The 21,312-nt window shown below is 41.1% G+C and overlaps 2 protein-coding genes across 2 annotated transcripts; one reads left to right on the forward strand and one right to left on the reverse strand.

Moving 5' to 3' along the window:
• Positions 1-2,037: 2,037 nt before the first annotated feature.
• On the reverse strand, positions 2,038-14,499 carry eefsec (eukaryotic elongation factor, selenocysteine-tRNA-specific). Its single transcript, XM_008409888.3, has 7 exons — positions 13,817-14,499; positions 12,475-12,682; positions 12,262-12,358; positions 10,705-10,869; positions 9,158-9,781; positions 4,302-4,458; positions 2,038-2,810 (listed from the first exon to the last, which is right to left on the reverse strand). Exons 1-7 carry the CDS (start codon positions 14,118-14,120, stop codon positions 2,632-2,634), a joined length of 1,734 nt encoding a protein of 577 aa, XP_008408110.2. The 5' UTR covers positions 14,121-14,499; the 3' UTR covers positions 2,038-2,631.
• A 162-nt stretch (positions 14,500-14,661) lies between these two features.
• Positions 14,662-21,233, forward strand: ruvbl1 (RuvB-like AAA ATPase 1). The gene is made up of 11 exons (XM_008409886.3): positions 14,662-14,970; positions 15,944-16,030; positions 16,148-16,280; positions 16,962-17,113; positions 17,384-17,473; positions 18,881-19,030; positions 19,112-19,175; positions 19,248-19,446; positions 19,533-19,635; positions 19,718-19,809; positions 20,743-21,233. The coding sequence occupies exons 1-11, from the start codon at positions 14,830-14,832 to the stop codon at positions 20,900-20,902; spliced, it is 1,371 nt and encodes a 456-aa protein (XP_008408108.1). The 5' UTR covers positions 14,662-14,829; the 3' UTR covers positions 20,903-21,233.
• Positions 21,234-21,312: the final 79 nt, after the last annotated feature.

Raw genomic sequence — 21,312 nt, forward strand, 5'->3', positions numbered from 1 at the left:
GTCTGGAAGTTCGGAGACATGTCGTCAGTAGTTCATATAATAAAAGGGACAATGTTCATTTTACTCAAACATTTACCTACAAAAAGTAAAATCAGATAAACTGATCATTTTAACTGGTCTATAAAGTTTTTCCAGAGCTGTGTATACACACATAAGTCACTGATATTAGACTGAACAAAAACCTATTAGTATATAAATGTCTCCTAAAAAACTTCAGAGGAACACCATACTTTGTTTTAAATATCCAACTAAAACTGAATATTTCAAATACAAATCAAAAATACCTTATTGATTTTAACAAGAAATTAAATAATTAACTAACAATAGAAACAAGAGCATTTATATATTTTTTTAATAAAGGTTGAGGTCCATGACAGCCTGCTTTCACTTTTCCAAAACCAGTTTGAAGAAACTGGAGCTAGTCCTTCTTCAATGACAGGCAGACCCTCAGCATGATGCTCCCTCTACCAAGCTTGAGAAACAGCACAATATTCATAAGTTTCAAAGCCTCACCTTGATTCTTAACCATAATCTGAAATTGACTGTATTGACTCAGTAGCTACAATCATGAATGTCTCACCAGAACATATTTGGCCGGTCATGAATAAATGTTTGTAGACTGCAACCCGAGCCCACCTGAACAGTTTTAATCGTACTGACGGTAATTAATACTGTGAACGGCAGAGGGAGAAAGGATGTTTCCTATTAAACCAGAACGGATTGAGAACGAAAGAAGAGCTGCAACAAGAAAGAGAATGTGAAAAGACAAGGAGTAAAGAGCTACTGATTCTTCTTTCCTCCTGCGTCTGGTTTGCTGGAAGAGGAATGAGTGGAGATAAGCCTAAAAGGACTGTCACTCAGAGGAACAATTCTTCCAGTGTCCTCCTCTTCCTCCTGGGACTCCTCCCTCCGCCTTTCCTCAGATTCCTGCTGCGATAGAGCTGCTGCTCGCAGCGACGGTTTGCTGACATCACAGCGGCGGCGTCCAACCCGCAAATTCACAAGTGTGAACAAAAATACTCAGAAAGCGAGTAAAATCTTCCCCACGCACTGAAGCGTTTAATACGGAGGGAAACTGTTTGTTTGGATAGTTCTGCAAATGCATCTCAGCAAACACGGAGAGTTTTCACTATGAAGTCAAATAACATTAACTGACTGATGTGCTGCCAGAAGATTGCTATTATAAAGGCGATAGGTGTTGAGAAAATGTTTAAACAAAGTTGGAAATGCTTCACTGGAGCTTCAGCAAGATTCACCTCACTTCAGGATCCACATGGAAACCCAGACATCGTCCCTCTGCGTCTCATTCTGTAGAAACTCGGAGCGATCCGATAGGCTAATCTCAGAGTAGGCCTACCAGCCAGTTACATTTACTCAGCTGCAATTACTTCCTTATTACAATAACTATTTGGAAAAATACATACTTTCAGCAGTATTTTTACTATGTTGTGCTTTGTTCTTGAGTAATTTTACCATGTAGTACTGCTACTCTTATTTGAATAACATTTCTGGATACTTTATCCACTGTGAGTAACTTTACTGAGTAAAAAGAAGCTTATTCATAGCAGTTTAATGTTTTGTATTGAAATAAATTGATTTGGAAAAATGTTTCTTTTGCCTGTTTCTGTTATATCACTTATATGAATTATTTTCACTTTGGTCATATTTCGGCTTATGTCAGATTATGTAATTTTCAATCAAATAAAATAAAACAAAAAAATGATATAATGTATATATATATATATATATATATATTCCATCAACTACTCAGTACTAGCTTTTTAAAAAAATACTTTTTTACTCATGAGTAATTTCTTGAACAGGTACTTTATAACTTTTACATGAATAAAAATATGTTGGAGTAGTGCTACTTTTAGTTAAGTACAATTTACAGTTACTCTACCAACCTCTGGCTGCAAATATAAAGTTTATCTGGATTTAATGTCAAATAGGAAAGTAAAAAATAATGTTTATACAAGTTCTATGTAAATTATTTGTGTTCCAGAAATCATTGAAAAGACAGAGGTCACAGTGTCATCGTTTTTGAAATTTTACTTTTATTTAAATTTTTTTTTTACTTCCTTAACAGAAAAAAAAATCAGACCAGTCATCTGACATTTGAATTAATGAGGAAATAAAAAAAGAAAGAAACCAAGACAAAGACAAATTAGAGATAAAGCAGGAGCCAGTGAATAGCGAAGCTGGAACGTTGCATTATCGCTGCTGCTAAGACGCACAGGAAGTAAACACAAAGACCAACCTGAGCTCTGCATTTCTGCTGCTGATTATTTTAATCAATCAAGATAGAGCAATTATTATTTTTCATATATCTATAAGTAAAACTCAGTAAACATCAGCAGATTTGGATCATTAAATGAAAGTCGTGTATTGGGGTTAAAAAAAAAAAAAAGAAGAGCAGCTTTCCCCTCTTGTGGTGGAGCAAACAGGATTAGGCCGAGCTCCTTAGAGACAGATAAAACAATCACTGTTTCACATGCGTTCAACATTCCTCAATCATCGCATTTCTGCAGACTGTCTCCATCTTCCAGAAAAAACAACAACAAAACGGCTCTAAAACCTCTGAAGCTGCTTTCATGGCCTGTTTCTAAGAATCAGAGGAGCGTGCAGGGGTCAGGACTGAACCATCTTCTTATGGGGATCAAACACGTATCTCTTGAAGTGCAGGTGAATGCTAACAGGCTGGGACTCCGTTTTGGGCTCCTCTTCGCTTGCCGGCCCGCCTTTGCCGCCGCTTTTCCCCTTCTTCTTGGAGGAAGACAACAGCTGCTTGGTCTCAGGGCGAAGACCCTCTGAGAAACACATCAACAGCAGACAGGTCAAGAGGAGACGAGGATAATGTAAATCTAAACGGATAAACCGCCTTTATGTGTCGCGTTTTTTACTTTTCTCCTGTGCAAAACCTTCCTCAGCTTAACCTGATGCATGATGTGGATCTTTCCCTTGTTGCAGTGTGCAGCAGGCCTTTCAGTATGATCTAAAAAGCAGTCTCCCTCACCATCAAACTCATGCAAAAGCAACCTCCTCCTCCCTGTATCTGCCCTCATGTTTGTTTTCCTGCATGTTTCAGGCCTGGAACCAACTGCGGCGTGTGCTTTCCCTTCTCTGCACAGCAGGTAAGAAATGTTCTGGGTTCACTGCTTTTCATGCAGGCTGTCTGACCCCGTGTACATCGGCGCCAGCATTCTTCTTGTTATCATCATGCCAAGGTGAGGGCTGTTATGGTTGCAGCGCAGCCAGAATGCTCCGGCTGTTATCTAGGATCAGCCGAATACGTCGGCTTTGTGCTGGAAAACACGCTCATGCACCTCCTGCGACAAATCGTTTAAGGTAAACGGGCCGAGTTTGTGGTAAGCTTTTCAAGTCAGCTGCATGTATTTACGTTTTCTCACCACGGTAAATGTTGTGAATAGGTAAGTGATTTTTTTCTTCTTTTTTTTTCTTTATCATCTATATCCTCACACTCCGGTTTGGTATCGTTCACACTACCAACCTGCAAGGGCAGGCAGACAAAAATTAGCCTGAACAGCTGAATTCAAGATAAACACATATGAAAAACAGTGGAAACATGACCCAGTCCACTTCTAGAGTAATAAAACGAAACCATTACTTTGCAGGTTTGGAAGTAAGGTTGGTGTGAGGAGCTGAAGTCAGCAACAGGAAGCATTTCGGAGTCAGATTAAAGTAAACACGTTTAAAATCAGCTCCTTACTCGTCTGAAAAACGACACATTATAAATTCAACAGAAAGCGAAGGCGACTGGCAGGAAGCACAGTCCTGCACAGATACATCTTAACCCAAACTGACAGCCTCATGGAGACGCCGCTGAATGTCCACATTATGCTCCCGCCTGAGCATACTGCGCGCGTCGGTAAATCTGAGACGTTTGAGGATGCAGGAACAAGGCGGCGAGGAGGATGTCGGCCTGGTTCTGTTTCTAAAATGTTTTTGTTTTCTCTTCCCTCCCGGTGCGGAGTCGTTCGTGGGTTTTGAGCAACAGAAGGTAAAATAAACACTGATCAGACTTCCCCCGGAACACAGGCCATCCCCAGAGGAATTCTGGGAATGTGGCTCGGGATGTCGGGCTTGCCGCTCTTACCACATCCTGAAGACCGTCTGCTGAGCCCCAAAACACTGAATGTGGACTGAATGTGGACTGAATGTGGACTGAATGTGGACGTCAGCAACAAGGGAGGCTCAGCTGACAACAAACTAAGCGTCACTCTTTAAAACACCAATCAGTGACACCAAATTTACAAGCAGATGTCGAACCGGATCCTCACCTTGAACACGGATCTTGAACTTCCCGCTCTGTCCGAAGCCGCCCTCGATAACGCCACTCTCCCCTGTTGACAGAGTGACCTTTAACCCCACAAAGAGCTGGAGGTTGGTCTCCTTTTTGAACAGGCTGCGGCCGATCACGGAGTAATCATCGGTCACCTGAGACAGGAAAACAAATGAGCTCATATCAGGAAAAACGTCTCAACGAAAGCAAGGAGATTTTGTGGCTCTGGAGCTGCAAGTGGCTCTTTGGACCTTCAGCAGTAGCTCTTAATAAATTAGCTAATAAAGTGCAGGACCAAAATTTTTTTTAAAAACAAATAAATGTAGATTACAGATGTTTTTCATTACATTTGAAACTGAGTGCTTTTTTTTTGTTTACATAATTTTCTCAAAAAATAAACATCCTATAGAATAAAATTGATCAATTCTCTTTTTGTAAATGCTTCATGTCTTCCTTTGTTTTAAAACCTAAAAATAGAAAAATGTGGTGTTTCCTTAAAACTGACCACAGATTTCTTGCAGAAGACATTTTATACATTTACAAATTATTTTCACAAAAGTAATGCAACATCTTTGGTTCTAAAGTTTAGTTGGACTGAGGGCAAAAATGGCTTTTTGGTTGGTAAAGGCTGCAGATCCATGTTAGACCAACACAAAGCAGTGCATCAGTGCGAAGTGAAATTAAAATGCGAGTTCATCAATGTATCTTTTACACATTTCCAATTGCATTTCCAGCTTTACTTTGACTATGCCATTCTACTGCATGCACATGTGTTGATCTAATCTATTCCATAGTAGCAGTGGCTAGTCGCCTCTTTCTTCACACTCCATTCCCGCTTCAAAAACATCAAAAGCAAACAAAAAAAACATTCCCATAACTTAATGTTGCCATCTCACTGTCACAATGATGTGTTCAAGGCAGTGTTCATTTTTTGTCACAAATATTAAATTTAACGTTCACTAAAAAACGTCTGAGGCCTTCAGCTGGATTTATGCCTAGATTAAATTACACACAGATAACGTCTGAAGGCAAATTGGACGCACTGGATTTTATTTGGAGTATCCAAATATAGGGGGTTAATACAAAAATATGCCACATATTTCAGACTTTTATTTGTTAAAAACTTCATTTCTTTTTAAATTTTGCACTAATCTGTGTTCATCTATCAGCTAAAATCTCAATAAAATACATTGATGTTTTTGGTTGTTAAGTGACAAAATGTGGCAAAAGTCCAGAATTACAGCTGCTTTTAGAAAGTACTGTTCAACATGTAACAAATGTTGCGTGAATTTTGCTTCAAATAAGTAAAGACGTGTTCCTATAACATGTATGATTGAGGAAGAAGAGCCATCAGGCCACATTCTTCGAGGTTCGCCTGCCGTGCCGGGTTATCTCTGACTTTCTTCCGTAGTTAAGCATATTTTATGGCATATTTCTATTTCTTCTTATCACCCATCCCTAAGTGGATCTAACCCTGTCACTAATCTGATAACTGCAGGGCACCGCTCTGTCTCTGCGCCACCAACGCTTCCTCGCTCTTCTGCCTGACCCCGATTCATTCCTGAACATTTGACCCTCAAGCATGACGGATCTGCTGATACAAAGAAAAACAGCGTACAGTTGTTTTTCATGTCTGATGCGCCGTCTGATTTGTGACATCTCAACAATGACAGTAATGTGCTCTTTTTAAGAAAGGGAATTCTTTGGTCCTGAGGCACGGCCGGGTCACTCCGCGAGACGGTACGAGCGACGGACGCGACGTCACATGGCCGCAGTCTGACCCCTCGTGCTGTCCTGAGCGTACGAGCGGAGCTGTCAACAGCCCGAGGTGCTCAAGCAGGAAACAAGTTCTTACAATTGAACCTTGAACTCCTGGCGACCCTGCTCGAGGGCCTACAAGGAGAAACTGAACCGTAACACACAGCGCGATGAAAGTCGTCACCAGCGGCGTGAGCTTGTAGGAACACCGTTCAGGTTTAGGGACATAATCTAACAGCAAACACGCAGGAATGATAACAACGGTGTGCAGACAGGGAGAGAAAGATGCTCAGACAAATGCGGAACGTGTGGACGCTCCTGCGCCGCTCAGGTGTGACCAAACAGCGCCAGCCTCCGATAGCTAGACAGCACCGGAGCGACTGGCGTCAGGCGGCCACCCACGCATGCTTCTGTCGCAGCACATGCTAAGGCATGCGTACCACCCAGGCCTCAAACGCGGCTCATCGCGGCCACGTATGTGCGATCGTTTGTGTGTACGTGTGTGTTTGTGAATATACAATGGGGGCCTGTGTCTAGGAGGCACGCTCCGGCGGCACCGGCAACAAGAAACATCCGAAGAACGAGAGCAAGAAGAAGGAGTTCAAGGTGATGGCGAGGGAGGGCGGCAACTAGCGCTGAAATGATTAATCGTGATTAATCGATTATTAAAATAGTCGTCAGCTAATTTAGTAATCGATTAAATGTTAACTTCAGCATAGAAACTGAGATAAAAAGGCCATTTGTTGAAAGAACAAGATAATTAGAGCTGTAATTAGGCCAAAACTGGACAAAAATGTCAAAAACATTTTGCACTTAAGAGTAAAAAAACCCACTTTTTGTCTGTAAATATGTTTTACCAAGAACTCCTCAAGTGGCATAGTTTATCTTCAACAGGAACAAATTCTGTAAAAGAAAAAAAAAAAAAAGCTCTCCTATTTAGGACCTCCTCAAGAACTGGACCAAAGAACCCCTGACATCAGATCCTATTAATTTTGTGTTCAAGAACAAGAGAAGCAAGGTGGAAATGAAAAAGCTTTCGTTACATAGTTTGTCCTTCAATGAGAAATTCATAGAGCTACATTGAAATAAATATAAATATCAGGATTTTAAACACTTTGATTCTGACAGAGAACATTATTTCCTTGACTTTGTCAAACAACCGATCCATCACTGGGTTTTCCCCCAGCATATTGTAAGCCTGGCGGGCCACCAGGCTTTATTTGACCCCCCACCAGGCTAAGCATTGTTATTTTAATGCAACACTAACAGTGACAGCAAAGAGGGGCTTTGAGCTAGCAGACAATTATCTATTTAAAAAATGATAATGGCATTTGATTCTACATACAAAACATACAGAAATGCTAGTTGTATATATTAAACTGCTATATTTTCTTTGCTGCTGATGTTTTATTTCCAAAATTTCCTGTTAATTTTTAACACAAAAATGCTGTGGGGTGAACTTCCCTAGCACCCCTACAGTAATAAGACAAAACAAGCAACAAAAAAAGCCCCAAAATAGTAGCTGCACCTCTCTTATTTAGCATCTTTTGCTATACAATTATTACTGAGTTAATTTTAAAAAATCATCAACAGTTTAACTCAACACATCTTTTGCTACAAATGATCGAGTGTGCACTGAAGGAAAGCTGAATTATCTCATGTCAGGCAATACAATGTTTTTCTTTCTTTTTATAAAATGAATTATTTGTATCTTTCAATGTATTTTATAAAATAAGCTCAAGTGGTTGAATGAAAATACTCCAAAATATGGCCATTTTTTAACTGATTAATCATAAGAATATTGGTAGAATAGTCAATTACTAAATAATTGTTAGTTGTAGCCCTACAAGAGATCGTTGACTTCCAGGAGGTCCTGACCTGAGCACAGAGTCATCAGCATCAGAGACTGGATCACATGAAGTTCCTTTGAGATCTCTGAAGAACTCCCCTGGGAGTCTAAAACAGGCCCAGCGGAGGATAGTGAGGGGACCTGGAGTGCAATTACAATACTTTGGGGGAAAAAAATTTAAATCAACACTCAGTGAACCTTTCCGCATTTTGTTTTGTCACAACCATAAAGCGAGTTAACATTGTGAAATATTTTTCATAATTTTATATTACAAATAAAAATCTGAAAAGTGTGGTGTGCATTTGTGTGGTGTGGTGTGCTGTTTCAGTCCCTAAGCCGAAACAGCTTTCAACACGGTTACAGTAGCAAGTATCTTGGCGTTGCACATCTGGATACTGACATGTTTGTCCATTCTTTATTGAAAATTAGCTGAAGCTCATCCAGACTGGATGGAGAGTCTCTGAACTATATTCCAGTCTTGTTAAAGATTCTCAGTTAGTTTCAGGTGTAGGTCTTCCTAACACATCAAAATGCTTTAATGCAAACCAGTCTACTGTAGCTCTGTATGCAGTCCAGCTGAAAATCTGCCTTCTCCATCATAACAAATATTTTCGATTTTGTGTTTTTGCAAGTGCAGTTAACCAGCCAGATATGTTTTCATTCAGAGCACTCATGCAAGCTCTGTGAAATATAATCACCGACCAAACACTCAATGCAAGGAGTCAGATGTTGCACACATGACAACTGCATTTCAGTATAATGGTTTGCTCCAATTTATTTTCTTGGTTAAATTACACATAGGTGGACTCCAATTCTTAATGGTAGACTTTATAGACAATTTGTTGCGCCAGATTTTATTTAGGGGTATCAGAGTAAAAACAGGGTTTCATACAAATGAAAGCCACACTTTCAAGGTTTTATTTGAAATACTCACCTATTTTTCTTACACTTCACAAAAATATACTCTGATTTGTGCTAGCCTGTGAAACAAACACGCATGTCTTTGGTTGCAATGTGACAATATGTTAAAGTGTTCTTGGGTTGTTAATTCTTGGGTTATTAATGCTTTTAGAAGGGACTGTTTTCATCTGTTTTGAATTGTATCTTTTTTGTGCTTCATCTACACAATCAATTTTGAAACAAATCCCCTGGTGAACCAGTAGAAACATTCTCAACTTGTTAATTGGAATAATAAATAAAATTGATTTGACTTAAAATAAATAGCTAACTGCTGGACGACCACTCACCCTCTCCACCTGTCCCTCCTTGTGTTTGGTCTTGAAGATGCGTAGCTGAGGAAGAGAAGTCTCAGCGTAGCTTTTGTCTTCAAACCTGTGCAGCAAGCGGCCTTGGAAGGCCAGTCGACACGCGTTGGCGTGGATATCCGTGTCCAGCTTGGAGCCGATCACCAGGCAGAGTGCTGGACACGTGACGGGACGCTCAAGCTCCAGTAAAGCCCACTGTTCTGGGTCGGGCCCTGAAGCCGCTTCTTTCTGTCCGCTAACGTACACGTCCTGGTAGGAATACTCCCTGTCAAAGGTGAAGGGTGTTTCCAGTGAGGACGGCTCCGACGAAGTTGGTTCGGTGTCGGCAGGGGGTAAGCCAAAGAAGGTCACCTTCGCCATGACCGTCTCGTGACCCACCGTGATGTGGAACTTGGCCCGGGTGGCGAGGGAACCCTTAAAGTACCCGATCTTCCTGGTGGAGATGATGGCTGCGTAGAGGGTGCGCAGGGAACCCGGAGTGCACACCAAGCCGCGCTCCAGCAGTTTAGGGTCGAAATGTGTCACGCACACACCCACGCGGTCCCCCTGCATGGCCCCCGACACCGGCTTCCGAAACATCTGCACTGACTTTATTTTCTTGGTCACCTGATGTCAGAGAGCACATAGACACAATAAATAACACGCCTAAAAACACATTTCCACAGAAAAATACACAATACACAATACTTAACATGAACCCGGTCGCAGATTAAACAGCAGCAGATGAGGAAAAGCTTTAAACTTCAGAAACACATTTGTAAAAACGTTTTACTCTCAAATATCTCAATAAGATGTTGGGAAACTGGTAAATTAACAAGCAAAAACTCGAGGGGTGGTTTTTTTTCCCTTGAAAGTGACACTGTTGTCAAAATATTCCGCTTCGAAAAATAAATATGTACAATAAAGCTAATGATTAAAAAGTCTGACAATGAACAAAATCAAGATTAAAATATAAATCTCCATTTTGTTCATAAGTGCATCAGTTGTGGTATTTAAGAATCCAAGAATGCGCAAATCAAATGACCTCCTTTGATGCAACAATTATTAAGCTTAATCTAAAAACTGGGTTTGACAAATAAAAACTAGGTTTTGTTGTGCTTCCTCAAAGGTGCACAAATAAGAATTTGGAAGATCTGTTTGGATGGTAACTCAATAAAATGTAAGACCAAAACATGAACAGCTTCACAGATATTATTGTTTTTTTTAACAGTAAATAAAGAAACGCAAACGTTCATCAGCCAGATTGATGAACGTTTGCGTTAATGTCAATTAAGCTATCTGCTGCCACCAAGAGGTGAACATAATAACTGCAGGCAGCAGTTTTGCATGTGGTCTTGATTAAACACAGGATCTGTAGTCAGAAAAGCACCAATTCCCCTCATATTTCCCTCACATTAAACAGCCACATCCTCTGAACAGACACCTATTCACTCCACTTCTGAATCTCTGCCGTTTCCACGCATCCATTTCCACCGTTGGGGAATGTCACCTGTGAGTAAATCTCAGACACCTCGGTGTTAAGAGCAAACCTTTAGCACTGGGATTTCCACTGTGTCGTTAATGGCCAGTGATCCCTGCAGGATGGTCCCAGTCATGACCGTTCCCTGACCGCGGATGGAGAAGCAGTGATCCACAGCCATAAGAAGGTCACCTTCAGCGTCCCTCTTGGGGAGGTACGTCTGTTTCTTCAAAAGCTGGGAGAGAAAGGTTAAATGTTTAAGTAATGTTGGTGCTTTGATCATTTTTCTGTCCACCAGCAAACAGGTCATAAGGTGGTAATCTGCACCAATGCACAGACATGTTAATGTCACATTTTGGAACTGTTTAAAAATGTGTTAGCCACCTTTGGTGTGAATCAAAGAGGCCATTGTAAATCAGGGTTTATTGTGACTTATAATTAGCATATTTTTCAGTGGAATAAGACACGTAAATGTCACAATTAAAGTCAAAAAAGTCTCTGCAATTATTTATTTTGGTCTCATTTTATTACATCATAATACATGGCGCTTCACAAGGGATGTCCGGCCTTCTTAAGGACACTATCGAATAAATTATCCTAAATCTCCCAAATATGATCAACCAGACTGAAACCTGGTGACTACTTATATGATTATACAATACATTAAACATTTTCCTATTTGTCTCTATAAACTTTAGGAAAACAATCAATCAGTTTTATATGAACAGCCAGCTGACTGGCAGTTTGTAGCAACAGGTGGAGGCAGCTGGGACTTACTAATCTTTGCCATAACTTTATAGCACCTAGATACTTCCTAACACTAGTTCACATAAACTCAGAGCAACTTTAGTGCTGCTTAGTGAGGTCTTAATAACAAGTGTGCTGCAGCTTTTAGAGTTGATTTGATTCAGGTGTGTCAACATCTTTTAGGCCAGGATACCGGCTCTCAAGGACTGGAACAAAGAACTTCTGACATCAGATCCTATTAATTTTGTGTTCAAGAACAAGAGAAGCAAGGTGGAAATCAAAAAGCTTTTGTTACATAGTTTGTCCTTCAATGAGAAATTCATAGAGCTACATTTAAATAAATATAAATATCAGGATTTTAAACACTTTGATTCTGACAGAGAACATTATTTCCTTGACTTTGTCAAACAACTGATCCATCACTGGGTTTCCCCCCAGCATATTGTAAGCCTGGCGGGCCACCAGGCTTTACTTGACCCCCCCACCAGGCTAAGCATTGTTATTTTAATGCAACACTAACAGTGGCAGCAAAGAGGGGCTTTGAGCTAGCAGACAATTATCTATTTAAAAAAAGATAATGGCATTTGATTCTACATACAAAACATACAGAAATGCTAGTTTTATATAGTGGACTGCTATATTTTCTTTGCTGCTGATGTTTTATTTCCAAAATTTCCTGTTAATTTTTAACACAAAAATGCTGTGGGGCAATTGGTGGACTTCACCAACCTTAGCTGGTTTTCTCAAGGGAAACCTGCATCTGCTTTAATAAGACAAAAACAAGCAAAAAAGCCCCAAAATAGTAGCTGCACCCTTGAATTAATGAAAACTCATACATAGCCTTTAGCAACACCAGCATCAATTAGCTTCCAAACTTTACCTCAATTAGCTCTGGCACTCCCTGTGGCTCCTCTGGTTCAGGGGCCTCTGGGCCTCCAGGCTTCGCTGCCACAGCAATCACCGGACATTCCTTGAATCTGTCCACCGGAAAACAGCAACCCTTAAATTATTTCATGATGTGGTGTTGAGGCACTCAGCCTCAACTTCAATTCTACATTTACACAGATGTGTAATTTTATAAACCAATACTGACCTGGTGCTCTCCAGTGTTTTGTGTAGCCTTTTGGTCATTTTCTCAATGGCACTTTGCCTCTTGTTAGGCGGCAGCAGGTCAATCTTGTTTAGGACGACGACCATCCGGGGGCAGGTCAGTTCTCCTATCAGCAGACACTCTGCAGTCTGAGTCTGCACGCCTTTCACCACGTCCACCACCAGCATCATCAGGTCGATGATTTGCGCACCTGGGAGATGAAGACATCGGAGGAACACTGAGCTGAAACAGAACGACTCCATCCTTCCCTTTCCCGCAAAAGAGAAGCTGAGGACATTACAAGCAGGAAGTTGAATACTGCTACAAAAATGGAGCAAGACATGCAAAAATTACTGGCAAACAGGACACGAAATGAAAGGAGGGGTAAATCAAGGCAAATAAAGAGCTATAAGATTGAAACTAAAACTACAGTTGTCTTGTTCTGACTTTAATGAATTTCATCGTTCTTCTTGGCTCTGACAACCCACAAGCTACACTCGTATCTGCAGAGTGGGTCTCACAGTTGCAATTTACAGCAATCTGTCTTGAGAAGAGGTAGAGCTGTTGATCATACACAAACATGGAGAGAAACTTCATACAGTCCCTAATTTGACCTTCCTGATGCATTTCAGCTGCCACTTCGACTGTCGCCACTCATTCAACAATCCCAGTCAGCGTCCATCCATCCATTTTCTTTACACCCTTGTCCCTTGGTGTGGTCGGGAGGGTTGCTGGTGCCCATCATAAGTTCCGGGCGAGAGGCGGGGTACATACTGGACAGGTCGCCTGGGCAACACAGACACAGACAGGACAAACAACCATGCGCACACACATTCACACCTAGGGACAATTTGGAGAGGCCAATTAACCTGACAGTCATGTTTTTGGACTGTGGGAGGAAACTGGAGTACCCGGAGAAAACCGGGAGAACATGCAAACTCCATGCAGAAAGACCGGGGCCGGGAATCGAACCCAGAACCTTCTTGCTGCAAGGCAACAGCTCTACCGTGCAGCCCCCCAGTCAGCGTGAGTCTTTCAATTTTGTTTATTTGAAGAGAGACAGCGCCCCCTGCTGGATGAATTAATCTAAATTCAGCTGTGGTCACTAATACTGCAGAAATAGCACAGTTTTGGAAATGCTCTGATCTCAGTCATTAAGCCATCACAGTTTGTGGCACTGGTAAAACTCGCTCAAATCTTACCAATTTTTCTAATGAAGAGATTGAAACATAAAAATGCAATGCCTTTAATAAGACAGCTTAAATTTACATGTGCTCAAACAAAAACGCCAATAAGTTTCTATGGTCTAGTATAAATTTATTGCACCTATAAGGTTAAAGCTCACCTCCAATGATGGTCCGAATGAGAGAGGCGTGACCCGGACAGTCCACCAGGGTGAACTGGAGGCCGTCATATTGCTGCTGCCCCCCGCTGTCACGCAGGTGATCTGGACAATCCACGGTGAAAGAGGAGAAGCCCAGGTCCAGCGTGATGCCCCTTTCACGGGACTGCGGGTTCTTGTCGAAGGCGGCCGTGGAGGCTGTGCTGCTCAGCGCTCTGGCCAGCGAGGTCTTCCCACTGTCTACATGGCCGAGCACCCCGACATTAAAGTTCAGAGTTTTAGCCCGACTATCTGGTGACTCTGTCATTTTCTCCACGGTCTGGAGATGGTGTTATCTAACATGCGCGTTTTCCTTCACTCTGAATCGGACCCTGAACTCACCACGCCGCGTTACTTTCCGCACCAATCCTTCCGTCGGCAATGTTTGTTGATAATATAGTATATTTACAATAAAAACATTTTAATGCAACTGGCTACAAACAACTTTTCTACTGAAAGAAACGTCTTCCCAGATAGCAGCGAACTTCACCCTCGGAAAACAAGCTAAACCGGAACCTCTTTTGCAAATAAACAAAATAAAATAAAAGTATAAAATCAATCATTCTCAAACAGTGACACTTGAATTTGATCGAAATATGAATGTCAGTTGAAATGTTCATATGATTGTACCCACGCACAGTGAGACATATAATTAATTTGTAACGAGTTTCTTGTTTCACTACGACAAATCGAATGAAACACACAGGAAAAGACTAGTTGATCTCAGCCAATTACATTTTCACATGTTTTCACAGAATCCAATCATATTTCAGATTTGCCACAGTAGGCGGGAACTTAAAGGGGACGCACTTCCGCTCACTTTCCCTAGTAACCCACATGGAAACCGAGTTCCCTGTGTTTTGAGTTTCGGCGCCGACTGCGGCGGTTTAAAATAATCAAACGGGAAACCAGGTATATATTGGTCTTAAGGAAAACTAGCGACTTCTACATTGCACATAAACACAAATAACACAGCCATGAAGATAGAGGAGGTAAAAAGTACCACAAAAACTCAAAGGATCGCCTCACACAGTCACGTTAAGGGACTGGGGCTAGACGAGGCCGGAAATGCTAAACAAACAGCATGTGGACTGGTCGGGCAGGAGACTGCAAGAGAGGTAATATTTATGTTTCACTACATTGTTATTATTCATCTGTGCATAAAAGGCATTAATTCATATTCGTTTTGCAAGTCATATTTAGCTAAACGCAGGTCGTTCAGTAGACAATATGCTAAAGCTGTTAGCACCGCTAGGTCGCTATTTATTTCTAAGTTCTAAAGTTGGGATCGATTTAATCGTTTTATGGAATACAGTTGAATAATTATGACAAATCCTTGTTTGTATAAAATTTACATTAGGATGTAGTATAAATATTATACTTAATTCAATTTTCTATGACAACTGGAGAGGTTGATAACAGTCAGAAAATTAATACTATTATACATCAATTAGATGTATAATAGTAATATTGTACATTATACACTCTTCATGATACACTCCTTATGATTACACAAAGAGTCCCAGTGTTAACATTGCATGAAGCCAAACATTCACTCTGTTTTGGTTTCAAGACGTGTCGACGTGGTTTTTAATGTTTGTGTTTCAGGTTTTGTATTTAGAAAATCTAAAAATGGTTAGGGACATGCATGAAATTGTTATTGTAATTTCTTCACATTTTGTTGGATTCATTAAAGTTGTTGTCTATGTCAAAGACCCTTCAGCACAATTTTTAGTCAATTTTTACCCAGGATCGTTTTTTTTTTTGTCCTTATAAAGAAAAATCAGAACTGACAAAGTAAGACCCAAGAAATGGGAATGAGTATTGGCCCAGTAAAGTCTCATTAATTCTTGACCAAAGACAACAAATCATATATTTTTTGCTTTATTTTCTTTTCTTTTTTTTCTTGCCTTATTTCCATTTGATGACAGCAACACATTAGGAATTTGTGGCTTGTGTCTCCAGTGTTTGTGTTGCACCTCTTAAATCAACCCCTTCTCCAATGTGGTCGTATTTGTTTTTATAAATATTTAGCTATTTTGTGTATGCATACACTTAATTTTTATACACATAATTTTTCAATTTCCTCAGGCCTGTGGAATCATTGTTGAGATGATCCGCTCAAAAAAGATGGCAGGAAGAGCAGTTTTGTTGGCAGGACCTCCAGGAACAGGAAAGGTTTGTGCACCGTTTTTCCAATGTGCTGAGATACGAGTACACGCTCATTAAACCGGGACATTTTACTCGAATAATGAATATTATTCTGGCCTCTCATTTCTGCGTTTCAACCTTCAGACTGCCCTCGCTTTAGCTATGGCACAGGAGTTGGGAAACAAGGTTCCTTTCTGTCCCATGGTTGGCAGTGAAGTGTACTCATCTGAAATTAAAAAAACAGAAGTACTTATGGAGAACTTCAGGAGAGCAATTGGTAAGTATGATATATACCATACCATTCCATGTCACCTTTATTTTTAAAAGCATTTCCTAGACACACATACGCAGGAATAAGTATTTATTTATAAGTTCAACATATGCTACTTATACACTAGTAGTGTAGAACAGGGATGCTTTTATTCAACAAACATAGAGCCAGAGTTTGTGTGTAAAGAGTTTTTCTTACAACTTCACTTCCATTGAAACTGGATGTCCTGATTAAAATATAGGAAGGGTTTGGCTGACCGATAATGTTACCTCTCCACTGAGAAGGAAACAGAGACAGAGCTGGTGAACATTGCATTGGTTTCACCTCTAGAAAGGATTTTGCAGAAACCCAGGGGCTGGGGGGGTTTATCTCGTTTGTCGTCACCCCATCAGTAGCAACTCTGCAACACAGTCCCTGCCTCCAGCACAGCTGTCTGACCCTCAACATGGAGGACCGGGCACCTGTGTGCTGCTTATGCTCAGATCCACAGCCTCTGTGAAAGAGGTGTGATCATGTTACACTGATGCTCTGGCATTTGCCCGGCACGCACACGTTCTTTCCTGTAATAAAAGGCATTATTCAGCAGTCTGAAAGATGTGGCGGCTTAGCTGAGATGGGAATATAAAGACCTGATTGAATCCTCATTATGAACCGCGCACGCGTGTGTGTGTGTGTGTGTATGTTCAGGTCTGCGCATCAAAGAAACAAAGGAGGTGTATGAAGGGGAGGTGACAGAGCTGACCCCGTGTGAGACGGAGAATCCTATGGGTGGCTACGGAAAAACCATCAGCCACGTCATCATCGGTCTGAAGACGGCCAAAGGCACCAAGCAGCTCAAGGTCAGATTTTTTTTTTTACTTTATTTGTTCTTCCTCGACCGTTGCCATTAAATAATCTCTGGAAGCAAAGTGTCTAACAAACACCATTACGAACAGATAAGTGAAATTAGAAGTTTTTGGAATTGTTTAAAGTATTTGCCTTCTCTTGAGTTTTATTTTGTATGAATCAGATTAATGTTCTAAGGAGCAATTTTGCTCATTTTAAAGTATAGTTTGTGCAACACGAATGGCCTAGTGTTGACCTAAAAAGTGCTTTTACGCTTTCTCTAGTTGGATCCCAGCATTTATGAGAGTCTCCAGAAAGAGCGCGTGGAAGTGGGAGACGTTATCTACATCGAAGCTAACAGTGGTGCTGTCAAGGTAAACTTTCATTCATTTTGTGAAACGGGAACCATTTTGCTTCTTCAAAACTGAAATAGTGTGAATTTGAGTCCTGACTCCACTGGCTGCGGTTAAAAAGCACACTCTGTCTTCCTCTCTTGAACGATTTTTTTTATGAATAAACAATGTCTTCTTCTGTTCATGCCTGTTAAAGAAAAAAAAAGAGCCAAGAGCTAATTTTGTTAAAAAAAAAAAAAATAAAAAGCACTCTGTTTCAGTTAGTGCAGTCTTGGCTGATTATTGTTTTACCAGTTTGCAATCGTGTCTTTTCATCTTCTAAGCTGGGAGCCATTTTCAGTCCCCAGGGGTCCCACAACTTTTACATGTTTCCCTTGTTCAACAAAACCTGAATCAAATGGCTGAATCACCTCCTCAGTATGTAGTCCAGTTCTCCAGAGTCCTGCTAATTTCCTCAGGTGTGTTGAAGCTGCAACTCATCTAAAAGTTGCAGATCACCGACCCTCGAGTTCTGAAAAAAAGGAAGAAAAACAGCACTGAAAACTCCTGATCTAAGCACTGAATATATAATGTAATTAGGGTGCACTTAAATACAGTAGTTATTTAAGTGTTATAAAAGAGGATTTAGTCTGACATGTCCCACTGTAAGAAAAAAAAAGGGATTTGGAATGAAAAATCAGATTTTATTTTTAAGCTCTAAAAGGTTTCATGCTGAAGTATTTCTTTAATGCAGATTCAGGAGTTTTTACTGTTTGCAAATAGATGTTCGCTCTGTGGTTATTAAAACTGGTAGAATCCAATATCGGGATTCTGTCTCGCATTGCGTGCTGTTACTCCAGATGCTTTCACCATTTCCAGCCGTATGAAGCACATTTGTCAACAAGAAAATAATAATAAGAAAAAAACGCTTCGAATTAAACACGGATTGTATTTATGTCGCAAAAAGAATAAATTCTTCCTGAGATCAAAGTCGAGTCTTTTTTTTTTTTTTTCCTGCCTCTTGTCCTCTTCGCTCCTTCATGGTGGCATTCTGCTTTCATCTCTCTCCGCCCTGCATGCAGCTCTCATTCCTGCAGCCCTTCATTCTCCGTCTATCTTTCCATCTCTCAGCGCAGCGGAGATTGTGGCCTGCGCTGACAGGCTGTGATGACGTTTCTTTTAATCGCTGCAGGTGGGCGGGGGGCTAAGAGGTGGGGGGGAAGGGGTCGGTGCCGGCTGTAGTCGAGCGGCAAAGGAAGAGGACTGGGTGGCACATTTGTTACTGTTGACAGCAGCCTCATGCTCTGTTTGATCCCTTAGCCAAAGGCCTTCTCTCTGCAATGGGCTGGCAGCCGCATCGCACACCTGCCCTCGTTCCCCCTGCTCTGCTCCTGCATTTGGACGAGACTTTCTTGCTTAATAGAGTTGTGTGTCGTGATGTCTCTGCAGAGGCAAGGCCGCTGCGACACCTTTGCAACGGAGTTCGACCTTGAGGCCGAGGAGTACGTCCCACTTCCCAAAGGCGACGTCCACAAGAAGAAGGAGATAGTCCAAGACGTCACACTGCACGACCTAGATGTTGCGAATGCCCGGCCGCAGGTGCATAAGCCTTCAAATGTGATGTATATATATTCGTTTCGAGAACAATTGCGTAACTAAGCTCAAATTGTCTCCTCCCAGGGAGGTCAGGACATTCTCTCTATGATGGGACAGCTGATGAAGCCCAAAAAGACAGAAATCACAGGTACAACACGAAACCCTCTGACTACCAGGACCTAATCGTCCCAAGCTGACCACTGTTCTTTTCCCGCCTCAGATAAGCTTCGAGCCGAGATCAACAAGGTGGTGAACCGCTACATAGACCAAGGCGTGGCCGAGCTCGTCCCCGGCGTCCTGTTTGTGGACGAGGTGCACATGCTGGACATCGAGTGCTTCACTTACCTCCATCGAGCTCTGGAGAGCAGCATCGCCCCGATCGTTGTGTTCGCCTCCAACAGAGGGAAATGTCTGATCAGGTGAGAACCGGGTGTGTTTTTTTTAACCGGGAAAAAAAAAAAAGTTTCCGTTGAAACAATCGAAACAACGTGACGTCGTTCTTCAGGGGGACAGAGGACATCAGCTCTCCACACGGCATCCCTCTGGATCTGCTGGACAGGGTGATGATAATCCGCACCATGCTGTACACGCCGCAGGAGATGAAGCAGGTGAGTCTGCTGGGAGCAGCGTCAATGCTAGCTGCTTAGCATTGACGCTGCTCCGTGTGGCTAACAAGGCTGCGGTTTGCAGATCGTCAAGATTCGCGCTCAGACCGAGGGGATCAGCATCAGCGAGGAGGCCCTCACACACCTGGCAGAGATCGGCACCAAAACAACCCTCAGGTAATATTTTCCCTCTGAAGGTTTGAGTCACTTGATGATTTTTTGTTTGTTTGTTTTATTTAAAGACCTAACTATCGGGTTCCTAGACAAACTGGGAAAGTTTGCAGTTTTAGGCTTTTCTGTTAAAAAGAAATCACGATGTGTAATGCAGTATGAGAGACACTGATTCCAGACTTCACTCTCCGTCCTTCCATTCGTCCGTTCACCCATGTAGGCCTGTCTCAATAACCGGGCAATAAATTTTTCCAAATAATCTTTGCAATAAAAAATATTGTTTTTTTGAAGTCGATTTCAAGATATATATTCATAATGGCTTAATAATGCAAGTTCACCCTTTCGAAGACCAAGAAACTTACATTTTAGTGAACAACACTTAACACGGCAACTAGAAACGATAAATAAAATGGAAATAAAACCACACACAATAGAAACCATTAACAAAAAAGGAATATGTCTCTTCATTTCAAAAAATATTTATCACAATGGAAATTATCGACCTCGTTTTAATTTATCATGTGATTAATTGCTTATTGCAATAAGCAATCCATCCTGGTGAACTTTTTTTTATTAATACTTCAGTTATGAATTAGAACTGTGGAAATTTGAGTCTGAAAGTTTTGACATAAAAAAAATGTGCATGAATCCTGTGATTTGTGCAGAATAATAATTTACCTCCAAATCAAAAGGTTCGGTAGAGGTGGAGGAGTCGTGTGGAGGTAAAGTGAGTTTCTCACAGTGGCTCTGAATCATGCTGGCTTCCCCACTACAAATATATTTGTTTTATCTGGTTCCAAAAATGAAAATTATGATTATTTGATAGCTAAAGTATTAGTTAAAATCTATTAAATAGCAAAAACAAAAAAGTAAAACAACTTATTTTAACAATAACCATAGATGTCTGCGTCGCCGCTCATATTTCTTGTTTCCTCTCAGGTACGCTGTGCAGCTGCTGACCCCAGCCAGCCTGCTGGGCCGCGTCCAGGGAAAAGAGAACGTGGAGAGGGAGCAGGTGGAGGAGATTAACGAATTGTTCTACGACGCCAAATCGTCGGCCAAAATCCTTCAAGATCAGCAGCACAAGTTCATGAAATGAAAACCCACAGGAAGACGCTCCACTTCCTCCTCCCTCGTTCTGTCCTTCGTCTTTTGCGTTCCCAGCTTTGCATCGTCGCATTTCTGCCTCCCAGCCTTTTACTGTAGTAGTTCTGTTCTGATGGATTTGTAGTTTTAATATTTCTGTTGGAATTTTTGAAATGAAAGAGAAAACTCACAATTGCTGACTATTTCCATTTCTATCCGTTGTAATAGATGTTTACTGCATAAACAGTCTTGTGTGTTTCATACAGTACTGCATAAGTTGCATTGGTATTTATTACATCAGTGTAAAATCGTTAGAAAATAAATTTCAATTTTTTAAAACATTAGTTTGATTTAGCAGTTGATACAGAAAATTTGTCCATCAAATACTAAAATCATAAAGTGTCTGGCTCGGTAAACTGTGAA

The sequence above is a fragment of the Poecilia reticulata genome, chromosome 5 (assembly GCF_904066995.2).
Source record: "Poecilia reticulata chromosome 5, P_reticulata-male-v2, whole genome shotgun sequence".
In the NCBI taxonomy this organism is placed as follows: domain Eukaryota; kingdom Metazoa; phylum Chordata; class Actinopteri; order Cyprinodontiformes; family Poeciliidae; genus Poecilia; species Poecilia reticulata.

Excerpts from the sequence above, each read along its gene's own strand:
- ruvbl1 (XM_008409886.3), top strand. The coding sequence starts at position 14,830 with ATGAAGATAGAGGAGGTAAAAAGTACCACAAAAACTCAAAGGATCGCC. Across the intron at positions 19,636-19,717 it reads CGCCGCAGGAGATGAAGCAG|ATCGTCAAGATTCGCGCTCA; the intron begins GTGAGTCTGCTG and ends TGCGGTTTGCAG. Across the intron at positions 19,810-20,742 it reads GGCACCAAAACAACCCTCAG|GTACGCTGTGCAGCTGCTGA; the intron begins GTAATATTTTCC and ends GTTTCCTCTCAG.
- eefsec (XM_008409888.3), bottom strand. The coding sequence starts at position 14,120 with ATGACAGAGTCACCAGATAGTCGGGCTAAAACTCTGAACTTTAATGTC. Across the intron at positions 10,870-12,261 it reads GAGTGCCAGAGCTAATTGAG|CTTTTGAAGAAACAGACGTA; the intron begins GTAAAGTTTGGA and ends TTTCTCTCCCAG. Across the intron at positions 9,782-10,704 it reads TGGAAATCCCAGTGCTAAAG|GTGACCAAGAAAATAAAGTC; the intron begins GTTTGCTCTTAA and ends CTCTGACATCAG.